This window comes from Electrophorus electricus, chromosome 24 (genome assembly GCF_013358815.1).
Source record: "Electrophorus electricus isolate fEleEle1 chromosome 24, fEleEle1.pri, whole genome shotgun sequence".
Classification (NCBI taxonomy): Eukaryota; Metazoa; Chordata; class Actinopteri; order Gymnotiformes; family Gymnotidae; genus Electrophorus; species Electrophorus electricus.
Genome location: NC_049558.1, coordinates 4,442,501 through 4,456,271, shown reverse-complemented (window position 1 = coordinate 4,456,271; position 13,771 = coordinate 4,442,501). Strand labels below are relative to the sequence as shown.

General features: G+C 40.7%; 1 protein-coding gene across 6 annotated transcripts in view; it reads left to right on the top strand.

Moving 5' to 3' along the window:
- arhgef10lb (Rho guanine nucleotide exchange factor (GEF) 10-like b) overlaps positions 1–13,771 on the top strand; it is a 30,513-nt gene that overhangs the window by 3,666 nt on the left and 13,076 nt on the right. For 3 of the 6 annotated variants that reach the window (XM_026998075.2, XM_026998076.2, XM_026998077.2), the window contains exons 3-17: positions 1,632–1,964; positions 2,132–2,159; positions 2,529–2,602; positions 4,355–4,483; positions 4,897–5,033; positions 5,959–6,072; positions 6,517–6,625; positions 6,871–6,980; positions 7,258–7,335; positions 7,529–7,708; positions 9,180–9,296; positions 9,425–9,517; positions 10,253–10,423; positions 11,308–11,453; positions 12,013–12,185. In XM_026998075.2, the coding sequence (XP_026853876.2) occupies positions 1,632–1,964; positions 2,132–2,159; positions 2,529–2,602; positions 4,355–4,483; positions 4,897–5,033; positions 5,959–6,072; positions 6,517–6,625; positions 6,871–6,980; positions 7,258–7,335; positions 7,529–7,708; positions 9,180–9,296; positions 9,425–9,517; positions 10,253–10,423; positions 11,308–11,453; positions 12,013–12,185 (1,992 nt within the window). Of the gene's footprint in view, positions 1–1,631; positions 1,965–2,131; positions 2,160–2,528; positions 2,603–4,354; positions 4,484–4,896; positions 5,034–5,120; positions 5,610–5,958; positions 6,073–6,516; positions 6,626–6,870; positions 6,981–7,257; positions 7,336–7,528; positions 7,709–9,179; positions 9,297–9,424; positions 9,518–10,252; positions 10,424–11,307; positions 11,454–12,012; positions 12,186–13,771 lie in introns of those variants that run through there. The other 3 variants (XM_026998078.2, XM_026998079.2, XM_026998080.2) reach the window with 3 other exon arrangements.

Below are 13,771 nucleotides of genomic sequence, written 5' to 3'. Positions count from 1 at the left end.
ATCTTAGTCGCCAGAGGGCTTGGAAAAGCGATAGACTGCAGCATTGTTCTGAGGCCAGCTAACCATGTGCTGTGTCAGAGGAATCCTGCAACTATACCGTCTGCCACCTGCTCCTGACACACACACACACACACACACACACACACACACACACACACACACACACACACACACACACACACACACACACACACACACACACACACACACACACACACACACACACGAGAAGCACGAATGAGGTTCATGAGGACAAGAGTCGAGGTAATCAACTGCTGTTAGAGGAACAAATAAAAATCATGACAAAGGCAATTCAGGGAACAGAAAGGGCAAGGGGTCTTGTAGCCTAGTTCTCATTGACCCTTAGACTGATATTGAAGTCATGTGATTTTGAATGCAATGGTACTGATTAACTACATGACATAAAGTCTTTTTATAAAGTTGTTTCTATTTTCCATATTTGCTTTCCTTTAGTCAATGCTTTCCAGGAACCATACGGTCAGTTTGTGTAATCTCAGTTTGTGTAATCCACAGTGCTGGCAAATGGGAATAAAGCAGGCAATTATGCCTGCTTTATTCCCATTTGCCAGCACTGTGGAATCTATAATCCCCATTCATTATAAAGAATATGTATTTATTATTAATGTAAAAAATGTGGGGCATTCAAAGTATGGGTATTGTAGTGGTGTTTGTATACTGGGAAATGATTGGCAAAGATGCCTGATAATATCCTGGTTTGTGCTTGGCAAACTCAAATTCATTAAGATCATTAGAGCAGTGGGTAAATATTGGTCTGCAGAAGTCATGCACAAGAGCCACCAAACTGGCAGAACTGATTTCTGTTAATTTTTTAATTATAGAGGTGCATGTGTTTTATATACCTAGGTTTGTTAACATTCAAAGCTGATTCACTGTTCTACTTGTTTATGTTTGCAGCAGTTTCTATGTTTTCAAAGCCTTTAGACACATAGCACTGGCTGAGTTGCTTCCTTCAGCTGAGTTTCAATTTCAGTATTATTCTCCCGAGGACTGTGATCTGTTCCATCACCCTAATGCCTGGGTGGGAGGCTTTAAACATTTTACAGCTTGTTTGACTGTTCCACCCAACACTCTGTATGAGTCACGAGGAGCCTGGTCTTTGTTAGCATTTGGAGATAAACCCACATAAGCCTGTTGCTGGATATTGCAATACAAAAAGTTATTGGGACATGCCTGAGCACTGTGTAAAATAGCTTGGTTTTACCTTTTTTCCCCATAATGATATTGTTTTCATTGTCGCTCACATTGTGTATGTTTGTTTGTGTGTGTTATTTTGAGCTAGAAGGTCATAATCAGCCCCGGAACTGTAACATTTGTGCACAAATTGAAAGCAACCACAGTAACTGTGGGATGGAATGACTGCAGATCTCTGACAGAAGTTAGCAAAAACAGTAATTTGGTCTGGGTTGCTAAGCGATGATTTGAAGAGCCTGTGCTTTGCTGTTGCATTTGTTGTCCAGTTAGTATAGGCTACAAAATGAAGGGACAGCTTTCCTGATGTATCTTAGTCTGGGTTCTAATGTTGCACCACTGATGCTTTAACCTGATATATTAGCACCACTGTATATCTTAAATAGATTGCCTTTGGCCAGGGTCTATGTCCACTGGAGTGGCTCAGATGCCCCAGGAGGAAGAGGAGGATGAAGAAGATGAGGAGCAGGGTGAGAAATTTGAGTTTGGCAGTGTTAGTGACGAAGACGAGCACAATGCGGCAGGAAGCACTGGAGGAAGTGAGGATTTAGGACTTTCCCTTGCTGGAGCTGGGCTTCCAGAAATGTCTGGGAAGGACATCTTGGCCACAAATAAGCTTTACAGTGAAGCAAAGAAGAACGTCTCAGTGCTTCATTGTCAGGAAATTAATGGAGGGACCTCTGCTGGTCAAGAGGACCAAACCATTCCTCATCATTCACACATTTCACACCCAGGTATTGTTTTGGTTATATATATATATATATATATATATATATATATATATATTTTTTTTTTTTCATGGTTTTATTTCGGTTAAAGTTCCAGTTGCAGCTTGTTGATATATGCGGTTTGCACTGCAGATGTCTTTGTAAGAATATCAGTATTATCTTTTTTACTCTAGATATGGTAGCCAGACAGTCTCCTGATGGGTGAGTAGATATAGAGATATATTTTCTAAGGTAAATGGCTTGGCACAGTTCTTTAAAGTCCTGGATTAACATTACCATTGGGATTATTTTACAGTATCTAATCTATTAATCATGAACACAAAGATTCATATTGGATATTCACATCAGATATTTTACATTGGTGTTCAGTGATTTCAGCATGTTACATAAGAGATTTATCATGACTTATTATTTCCTTTTTAGTTTCACTGCTGTATTATGTCTTTAGTTACTGTCTTGAGTCCATAAACTGTGTGTATTATGAGAGATTAGCCTCCCTCGTGAGAATAAAGAATACTAGAATATAATGTCCATTAGTATGACTAATAGCTGGTCTCATCACCTTTTTAGGAGTTTGGTTTCAGCTGAACAACAAGTCACTGCTAACACGCAGGCTGCATGGAAAAAAAACACCATATTTGAAGGTATGGCTCTCTCCTGTTGAAAAGGTCACTATATATTGTGACTTTTGGTTGTTTGCAAGGGAAACATACCCCTCAAAAGTGAATGTCTAGATCTGTGTCTGTGATCTCCAGGTTTATATTCGAGACAAGAACACCTCTATTCTCCTGTTGTAAAGAAGGAGGTTCACATGTTTGCTCAGACAGGTCTGTGGCTCTGTGGAGGATTTGTTTCATTACACAGGTTGTCTGTTGTCATCACAAGGACTGGAAAATCCACAACCAATCTCATGGCATGCTCAGATCAGAGTAATCATATCTAATCAAAACCAGAACTTGCATGAGCTCATTGGAAGGAAAAATCTAATCCATTTCAACTGCCCTTTCAGTACTGCTCAGCAACTCATCATAAAGAGATTGTATGTCTGCCAGAAGATTTGTTAGAATGGCAATGACCCAGAGAATGGCTTTCTCTTAAATCTTTCTGAAAATATCCAAATTTAAATCCTGCCAACCTCATTATAAATAGTGTGAAACTGTTGAAATTAATCAATGATAGTTACATAGATACATTGTTTCAAACAAATTGTTTTCAAACAAGTGTTTGCTTGTTTGTTTTGTCATATCAACATACACAAGCAGACAAATAAACCTCATTGTATTGTCTGATACCAGTCCAAATAGAATTATGCACTGATTCATGTTTTTATGACACAACTGATCCATGTATTAACAAAGTATGACTGCAATTCATGCAAAATGGTATGGCATCCTTGGAAAAGTTGGTGATTTTGCCATACGTTAAGCTCAAAACAAGAGCACCTCAGAGCAAAGCAGTGTGCTGAGTCCAGTGTATGTGTGTATTCATCTCAATCACCAGCTCACTCACGGGAATGGTTCAGTGTGGTGTCAGAGCTCACACTGCGACTGCACAAAGGTATATGTCTCGCACGACCAGACCTACTCCATGCTTCCCTGCACTCGTTTAGAAAAGGCTCTTTTTTTAGGCTGAGTTCAAATAGCAGTCCTCCCTTGCCCTGATGCAAATCCAGACTTGTTGACATATATTTCAAATGCAGTGAAATTAAACTTTAGGTTTATTTAGTCAGCCTGCTTCTAAAATCATCTTCCTTGGTGATCTGCTATTGTTCTATATATCCACAAACGAATATCATGTATCCTTGAGCTTAATGAAGGTATACAATGTATTAATTGGCTGGCCTTCCCCAACAAAATTGCTGTTCCTTCACTAACATTCTTGTAAGCCTTCTAGAGCTCAGGTGGCTCCAGGCAGACACATTCTATGTCAGACAGCATGTGTAAAACAAGCACAGTATTATTCTTTCCTGTGTGTATGAGTATAAATGCGAGGATGGCTTGTGTATTACTTGTTACTTGAGTATTTCTTGTTACCTGAGCATCACTTGCTCCTTGTAGCGTAACTGCTTTTAAAGAAGTGCAGCCGCTGTTGGTTGAATAAATGAAAATGATTGATGAATTTACTTGTAACACTGAATGAACGGTTTATCAGTAAGTGCCTCTCTGTGCAGCTCGGGTCAGAATTACATCTGTGGTGACTTCTCTGTCTGCTGTGATTAATACCTTGCTAGCTAGTTCAATGAATTCCATTTTTAAGAGTTGGATTTTTTTTTTACACAGGTTTATATACATAACCTTGTATATAAGTAGGTGCACAGGCTGCTGAGAACACCCTCAGAAATCCAAAATAAAAGCTTTCAGTCCTCATGTTCTAATGCTAAGACTGCCCCTTCTCAGAAAAACTCGATGTTGAAGTTAAGGGGAACTTGCCCTCGCCCCTCCCAGAGGTGGACCTAGCTCCTTCTCATGAATCAGAGGTGATCTATGATGATGTCCCATGTGAGAACAGCATCTCTTCTGACACAGGTCGGTTACCAGATGGATCGTGCATGAACTCTTAGATAGACTGGTAAAAGGAATTAATTAAGAGCCATTGCTGACTCTGATGCCATAGTCCCACTGATATGTTTTGAGGTTTTCAAAGTTTATTTGCCATATCCTAACCCATGAGGTTGCAGATAATATAATTTTTACCTGGCAGAAGAACGTCAATTTAAAGAAGGTCAGTATTGACATGTTGAGAGAGTATGCAATACATACAGTATATACTGAGGCATACCAGACAATTTAAATGCATGCATAGAGTAATACAATATTCAATATATAGTTTTCATAGAAATATATGAACTGGAAATATATGAACTGCTCTGTGCCAACAGCTGTGTCCCTCACAGTGGTACATGTACATAGCTGCTCTGGGTTTCCTGTGTTGTGTGCAGGTGATGATCTGATCTATGAGGATGTACAGAGGCCCGATGAGTCAGCAGTGATACTGGATAATGGCTGGAGCTCCAGCGAGTTTGAGAGTTACGATGACCAGTCGGACACCGAGACCAAGCTGCCAACCCGCAGCAAGGTGGGAGTGGTTTGGTGGTGGTGGGTGGGGCGGAGCAGAGCAGGTCGGGGCGGTGGGGCTAGACTGATCCGGGCCGGGTCAGGCCAGGCAGACTTGGATCTTGTCTCTGGAGTAAAGGAGGCTGCACTTAAATAACTCCGTACTACTCCCTGTGCTCGTTTGATTTCATTTTAATCTGTACTTGAGGCCAGGATTTCCATTTTCATTTTACCAGGGTCAAAACTGAACACTGATCATTTCTGTTCTTTGTCACAAGGTGGCAATATATACCTGCTGCCAGACACATATATTGCTGCACCAACCACACTGGTCTTAACACTGTTCCTTGCAAGATGACAAGCTAAAGAGAGCGTCAATGCTAGACAGCTTTTAGGCGTGGAGGGATGTTCCCTCACTGGGCCAGAGGAATTGTTTCACTCAGCAGTCTCTTTCAGTTCTCTTTCCTTCCTGAGTTTCTCCTGTTCCTCTTCTGTGGTTGCTGATTTTAGTCTCTCCTCACTTGCCGTCTGTGAGCAATGCAGATCAGTGTCTTCTCTACAGATGCTTTATGTCAGGCATGATTTCTGTCGAAAACAGGTACAGAAAAGCTTCACTAAGCTAATCACAGAGCTGATTTACGTCTATCTGGAATGGATGCTAAATTTAATCTTTCTTGTTTAGTCGTGTCTGTAGCTGTTGTGTGTAATTTGTATGCTAATCACAGGAGTATGGAAAACACTGGCTGACAAAGGCACTCTGAGACATCCTCTTTCCTATCAGCTATCTATTCTGATGGAGGGGTCTTTGATTCTTCTTTTGGTTGTCCTCGTGCGTATCACTCTTTGGCTGTCTTGCTTTCACTCTGACTTTCTGCCTGTCTCTTTCTATACAATGATTTTAATCCTCCCCATTGGCCCTGGGCATGTGGATATGGTGATGACCGTAGATTCCTCCAGATGTAAGGCGCCTAAAGGAGCGTTGTGTCCGGACCAAGCGTGAACTGGCCATGCGCTTAGGGGCTCGAGACGTCAGCCAGATCAAACAGACCTATGACATCAAGGTATACTTCCCCAGGAGCAGTGCAAATGTAGTTTGATTCATCATCATTCGTGAGTGTGTGTGTATGTGATAAATATATATATATATATATATATATATATATATATATATATATATATATATATATATATATATATATAAAGTTCTCAGGTGTTCCACAAGTTATAAATAGTGAAATAGTAAACCATATGCAAACCATCCTTATTCTTGCCCATCTTGAACAGTGTAAAAAGATCTTTTGACTTTTAGTTTTGCTTCATGCTGAAAATGAAACTGTCTAAATACTTCCAAGCCTGTAGCAACATAGCCACGAGAGACCTTCACAAAGTGACTTTGCCATTGCTGGCGTACATGTCGTTCTCTGTAGAAGATCGTTTGTATTTTCTTTCCTCTCCTCTTCCTTTGAGCTGCCGATTCTAGTTTCATCTCATCTCTGTTCCCTCAGGTTCAGCAGCTCATGAAAGCTGCTCGGAGTGGCACTAAAGATGGACTGGAAAAGACGAAAATAGCCATGATGCGCAAAGTCTCCTTCCTGAACAAAAAAGAAAACACAGGTTTGAGGATTTTTTGTTTTCTAAATACCTTTTTCATTTGTTGTTTCAGTGATGCTGGCATAGATTGGAAAGCTATTCTACACAAATTGCTGGTTGTAGAGATAGAACGTGGTTACAGCACAGAACGTCTGATTGTACAGGTGCCAAACACTGTATGGAGTGAATGGCTCTAGTGAATAGCATGTTGCAAGGCTGCAGAGGTAGAAGTGAATGGCCAAGATAAAGGACTTGATGACCGTAAATAGGTGCAGTTGATGAGGAAGATGATTCTGGTTACCTGGATGTGACTGTTTCTGATGTGAAGCACCCACCACCTCAGCTTAGTCCCATGCCAGAGGGCCTCAATAGCCAACAGGTATGAGTGTATCTATATGTTTGTGTGTGTTTGCATGTATCTGTGCTGACGGTGCACGTGAGTGTCTGTCAGTGTCTGTGTTGGTGGTGTGTGTGTGTGTGTCTGTTTGCTTGTGCTGGCTTTGTGTCTGTGTGCCGCCAGTTACACAGACTTTATTATCCATACTACATGCTTGTTATTTCTTTCATTAGATAGTCAGTAGTTTTTTTCTGATGATTATTTTTTCATTTAAAATGGTATGTTGTGCATTTATTTCTTTTTTGTTTGTTCATTTTAGATTGTACGACGTCATATTCTGGGTTCCATTGTTCAGAGTGAAATAAGCTACTTGGACTCCCTCAAAAGAATCCTACAAGTAGGTTTCTGGTTGATATAACCAGTTAACCAATAAGTCAATATTTTGTATTTTCATACGATCACACAATAAAGCCGTACGCTGTCTCTTTTGATGTAGTTTTGGCAGTACCAACATATCTTGATAATAATCTTGAATGGCTTGGTCTACCTAAGGCAAAGTACATTTCTCTCATACATGCTAATGCTCCCAGGACTACCAGAAGCCTTTGCTGGATGCTGAGCCTCGTATCCTAAGCCCCAAGAAAATCCAGCCCATTTTCTACCGGCTCAAAGAAATTCTGCAGTGTCATGCCATGTTCAGGATCGCCCTGGCCTCCCGCGTGGCCGAGTGGGACTGCACTGAGACCATCGGGGACCTCTTTGTAGCCTCAGTGAGTCCAGTCATTTTGGACTTTATCCACAAAGGGAACTATCCAGCTCACATTTTAACTTTGCAGGCTAATACTTGTGTAACTCCTCAAGCTTGATCCTACTTGCAATGGTTCATTTTTGGTTTCATTTACTTGTTTGTGGTGACATAATACATTAAGTAAGAGCCATCTGAGCAGATGTGTAGTTAGCTGTGGTAAATACCGATCTTTTCTCTAGGCTGTGTTCACCATGGTGCTATGTTTTTGATGCGGTCTGCACATTGATTAGCTTTTATGTGGACTAGTTTCTCTCTGGCTCTGTGCTGCAGGGACATTTTTTAAGGCACATGGAAAAACAGGAGATTCTGTGCTCAGCAGTTCTATTTAAGCAGCGCCCATTTCCTTTGCATTGCCCAAGCTGTGACAAATGCGTTGCCCAAGCATGTAGGTTACTTTGCACATTCAGGGATTGTTTGACTACACATAAGGAGTACAAGATCCCCTTAGCTGGGGTTGGGAGAAGAGTGCAACTGCAGTTAAACATCTGTGATGTGCACAAACTCTGTGATTATAGATGAGCATGTGTAGACGCCGGGGGAAAAAAAACAAACAGAGACGGCTTACGAACACTTTCGGGTCTTTATTCAAACAAATCCCTTAACTGGGATTTTGAATATTATAAAGAGGAAAGAAAAACAATAAAAAGAAAAGAAAAGGAACAGTGTCAGTCCATTACAGGGGATCTATACACCTAGGAAATCATTATAACATTCACCTCCATGGTGGATTTAAATGAAACAAAATAACCAAAACAGCCATAGTACCGTGTCATTACAAGCCAACGCTCGGTGTCTGAATCGGTCGCTACTAAGGTAGCTCTCACTCATCTTCCCGGTATTCGCTTCCACTCGGTGAAACCCAAGCGAAATATCTCCCTCTCATCGTCAAACACGATCCAAGATCGAATGTACCCCAAGATCTAGTCTAATGTACGCTAAACACGGTAAAAGACCCCCTGTATCCCTTAGCTATATATATCCTCCACGCTAACACTGAACAATCGAAATGCGCGGGGCATTCGTCCACGGAACAGTGCGGCAGTAGTGCCAAACTGTTGGAGTCTGAAACACACACAGTGATTATACTTTCCTGAACATATTTATACCCTACCGCACAAACAAAGGTTCATACACTCACCTCTGCCCACACCATTTGCTTTAGGAATACTTTCCCTCGCGGACTAGAGCAGAATCTTAGTCTATGCCCCACAACCACAACGTGGTAGCATATTACATACACATACAGTTTCATTAGTTATATCGAGATCCATTAAGGAGGACCTCTGATAGCACACTTACAGTACAGCCATCAATCCTTCCATCACTATCAATTGATGCTACACTCATGTTCTGGTTCACATGCACTTCACCCTGTTACATATGTCTGAGTGTGTGTGGAGGTGCTTACAAATATTTATCTCTTTTCCTCATAGTTTTCAAAGTCGATGGTCCTAGACGTGTACAGTGATTATGTCAACAACTTCACAAATGCGATGGCATTAATCAAGAAAGCCTGTATGTCTAAGCCAGCATTCTTGGACTTTCTCAAGGTGAATTTCTTTTCCTGCTGTTTTTACTGCTTTACAAATCAAAGGCAACTCATGGAATGCATTCAGAAAACAAATTATTTGAATTTGAATGTAATGACTGACATTGTCATTCCCGACCTGCTGCTCAGAAGAAGCAGGCTGCCAGCACAGACAGGATCACCCTTTATGGTCTTATGGTGAAACCAATCCAGCGTTTCCCTCAGTTTATACTTCTCCTGCAGGTCAGAACATTCACTCAGACACACACACACACACACACACACACACACACACACACACACACACACACAAACAAACACAACCCCGTCCTTCTCTGATTGCAAACACTTTTTAAAACTCTAACACTTTTACAAATACATTTACATTTATAACATTGCAAGAGTGCGCAAGGAAAGTTCATTTAAAGTTTTTTTTATTTGTATATATAGAATTTCCTTATATTGATTAGAGGAAGTGAAACAGATAGGGTCATACCTACGGAAAACACCACTATACTGAAACAGAGAGTTGTTTGCAATGTGGAAGGCAGCATGTCTAAGCATACTGCATACTGGATGAGATTACCACTGCACTTCTTAATCCTCTTATGTTCCTTCAGTAGTATACAGTAAGGCATAATCTATGGACCCCCCCTTCACCCTTAGCTCAGCCACAGCTCCCAGTACAGCAGTTAAAGGACAGTTCTGCACAGCTCTTATACAGAATCCTTTGATCATGCCTTTACTCAAAGGGAAAGATGAATATGGAGAACACATCTGCATACCCATTAACAGCTGATACGGTTTCCTTGTTTTTTTTTTACACAGGCACGGTTCATTTAGGAAAATATGATGTATGAAATAAGATTGAATTTGTTATTTCTGTGATTGATGGCGCTATATGGCTATTTTCTATTTATGTGTGTGCGTGTGTGTGTGTGTGTGTGTGTGTGTGTGTGTGTGTCTGTCTGTCTTTAGGACATGCTGAAGAACACACCGGCAGAGCACCGTGACAGGCTGCCGCTGCAGCTGGCCCTGACTGAGCTGGAGATGCTGGCGGAGAAGCTGAATGAGCAGAAGCGATTAGCTGAGCAGCTCTCTGAGATCCAGCAGCTAGCACGGAGCAACAGTGACCGTGCCCTCAGCAAGGTCAGGCTCCACAGCGCTGTGCCAGTCTTCCACTGGGCACACGCCACTTACTCAGTCACTCAGACAACCCAGCCATGCACCTCTATATTGGCAGTCTAGTTAGTGGGCAGAAAGGAAGAAGACAAGATGCAGGTGCTCGCCATCCCTCTGAGAATTCTTTCCATATTTCGTCCTCGTGGAAATACATACATTACCTTCTTTGCCACAATGGGGACATTTTATTGTAAGCTGTGCTACTTGTAGATGTTAGCATATATGAGGATAATTGGGCTCACCAAGAATCATAAATCCATTCATCGCTTGAATGATCTTATATTATTTCAGTGGTATTAAACTTCAAACCATCACGCACATCATTGACTCCTATTTGTTCCCAGCTGAAAAGTAATAATGCCTGTTCTTGGTGCTGTGGTTACTTGACTCTTATGACTGACATGAATGATGATCTAGGTTATGCACTGATGCAGTTATAGTTTTCCTGTTTGTCAGGAACTGAGAGGGGTTAGCTTGTAAATGGGGTCTTTATGATGCTTCCTATTCACTAGAGGGTGCTCCAGCCTCTCGCAGCAGCTGTACAGCGGTGAGAAAAGGGAAAAAAAAAAAACAGCCCTGCCAAGTCTCCAAAAACTAATCAGCAAAGGCAAAGCAATTTTGTTGATTCCCCAAGATTATAGTAGCTCATCCTCACAGGCTTTGGTTGTCTGAGTAGAATAAAAGGTCAGGATATATAGACATTGTTGTGTGGATCACAGTCACTACAGAGGGGAACAATCAAGATTTTTAACATTGTGCTTATCTGCAGTTTCTATAGCAAAATCTGTTATAAAATGTTATATGCTGGGTTCCTAATATGCTCATATAATGTGTTTGATTTGCGTTTACAGCAACTGAATTCGGAACAGAAACAGTTAATTCTTTGTGAAACGCTGATCGAGACTGTGTATGGGGAGAAGGGGCAAGTTCTCAAGTCCAAAGAACGCAAAGTCTTCCTCCTCAATGATATGCTTGTCTGTGCAAACATCAATCTCAAGTAAGTGGCCTTCGCAACTTATTTTCTGGTGGATGTTGAACAATTCCCATGTCTTCTTATTCACCAAGAAACAAATATTCTGCACAATAATATAATTCAAACTTGAGACTTTGAGGTCTTATGTTTGGTCACTCCCATCTGCTACATTCTTTTTATCTTCCATTTAAACATGATTTAGATACATTGAGATGGGCATTGATAACATCATTGATGAGCCCAGGTAATGTGTTCAAGCCTGCGAACATTCTCTGATCATTGAGCATTGGGCTTATAGATTCTTTAAAGTACTGTGATCAGTGCAAAAGTGGTACTATATGGCAGCACAGATCTAATCTCAATGTGGATCATGCATGACAGAACAGCAATTTCCTCTGATCACCACATGGCCTATTATGCTCTCTGGGAAGTCAGTTGATCACCTGGACTCGTTCTTATCCCTGAGATTCTGTCGTAGCTATTCTGGAAGCCCCCTGATCAGGCATTGTATCTTATCACAGTTTGGGCTTTGTTCTGTCACAGTCTTGAAATGTTTTTAAGCAGTGTCTTTGTCTTCCATCAGGGGCCCTCCAGATATTGGCAGCCTGGTGCCGGTAGGTCCGAAGTACATGGTGAAGTGGAGTGCCCCACTGCACCAGGTGCAGGTGGTAGAAGTGGGGCAGGAGAACCCCCCAAACAATGACACTTTTTACCAAACGAGCAGCTCCAGACGCCACACGTTCTCCAACACTCAAGGTGAGAATGGTTTCCTAGATTACACCCACCCCCTTCTGCATACTGGAAACAATGCAGAAATACTAATATTCTGCGCTCTACTCTCTATAAACCTATAAATGTTTTACACTGCTTATTGTTTGAGAAAAAATAACTTATTTTGTTGTAAGAACCAAAGTTTTCAGGGGAACAAATGAGTCACATGCAGGTGTTTTTTAATCATCTTGAAAAACAAACTATGGAAAAAAAACTTTTATTATGTTTTTCAGTCTTGTTTTAGATTAATATGTACTGCATAAACTATAATCCTTAAAAGTGACCAGTTATTTGGTACTTGCTGTGGATTCTGTCAGTTATTCTATTTTGGTTTGGCTAGATTTAAGCGTGTCCTTCGAAATGGTGTACCGTGCTGTGTTTGTATCAAGGGGATAGCACCCGATCAGTTCATTTCATATGAGTTTCAGAGGACCCAAGGACTAATTTTAAGGTCTTTATTATTTTCTATGTACATGTTACCGCTGGGACAAATTATACAAAAATATGACATTTCTATGCTGATGACTTGCTATTGTATCTTCCCTGAGGCCTGGTGATCATTGCTCCTTGAAGAGGTTTAATGAGTGTATCATGGACATTAAGTGAATGTCCAATAATTTTCTCCAACTAAATGATAGTAAAAACAGAAGTAATTATGTTTGCTTCACCCCAATTAACAGAGTTATCTAGCAAACATTGGATTTCTTACTTTCTATGTTAAACCCCATGCACAAAATCTTTATTTTTTACATGGAACAAATTTGACAAACAAATCTACAAATAATAAGAAGCATTTTTTTCCCAGACAAGAACAAATGCCAAACTTTATTATCCCACACAACTTAGAAAACATTAATCATGCTTTTTCCTCTTACCTAGATTGTTGTAATGCCTTGTATCTTGGAATAAACCAGTCAACTCTTATACATTTGCAATTTGTTCAGAATTTAGTAGCTCATCATCTTATGGGTGCAAAGAAAAGGGACCATATTACCCCCATTTTAGCATCTCGTTACTGGCAACATAAGTCTTATTGATTGTTTTTAAAGCTTGGAATGGACTGGCCTCCACTATTGCAAATATGCTTATGGCATACAATGCTCCACAATCTCTAGGCTCCATCTTGCACTCACACCTAACTGGCCCCCCCTCCCCCTCATCTCAGCTCAAGCAGAAAGGGCAATGTTCATTTTCATTTGCAGCACCAATAGTTTGGAACAGTTTACCAGCTGACCTTAGACAGTCTTCATTTTTATCCCTTTTTAAATCCAAGCTTAAGATGTACTTTTATTCTCTGGCTTTTGTGAAAAGTTGAATGCATTATGTCTGTGAAATTTGTATGTCATGTGTGGCACATTTAGAGGGGGGGGATTGGATGGGAGGAATATTTATTTATTGTAGCTTATTGTAGACACACTTTGTGTTTTAAAATGTGATATAGAATAGAAATGAACTTGAACATTCTGGGTAACATTACACATCAGTGGATGAACAAACAGACCTTGGGGCTGCTTTTACAGCCACAACAGCTACACAGATCAGTTCTCCAATATACCTAAATGTCTATTTGA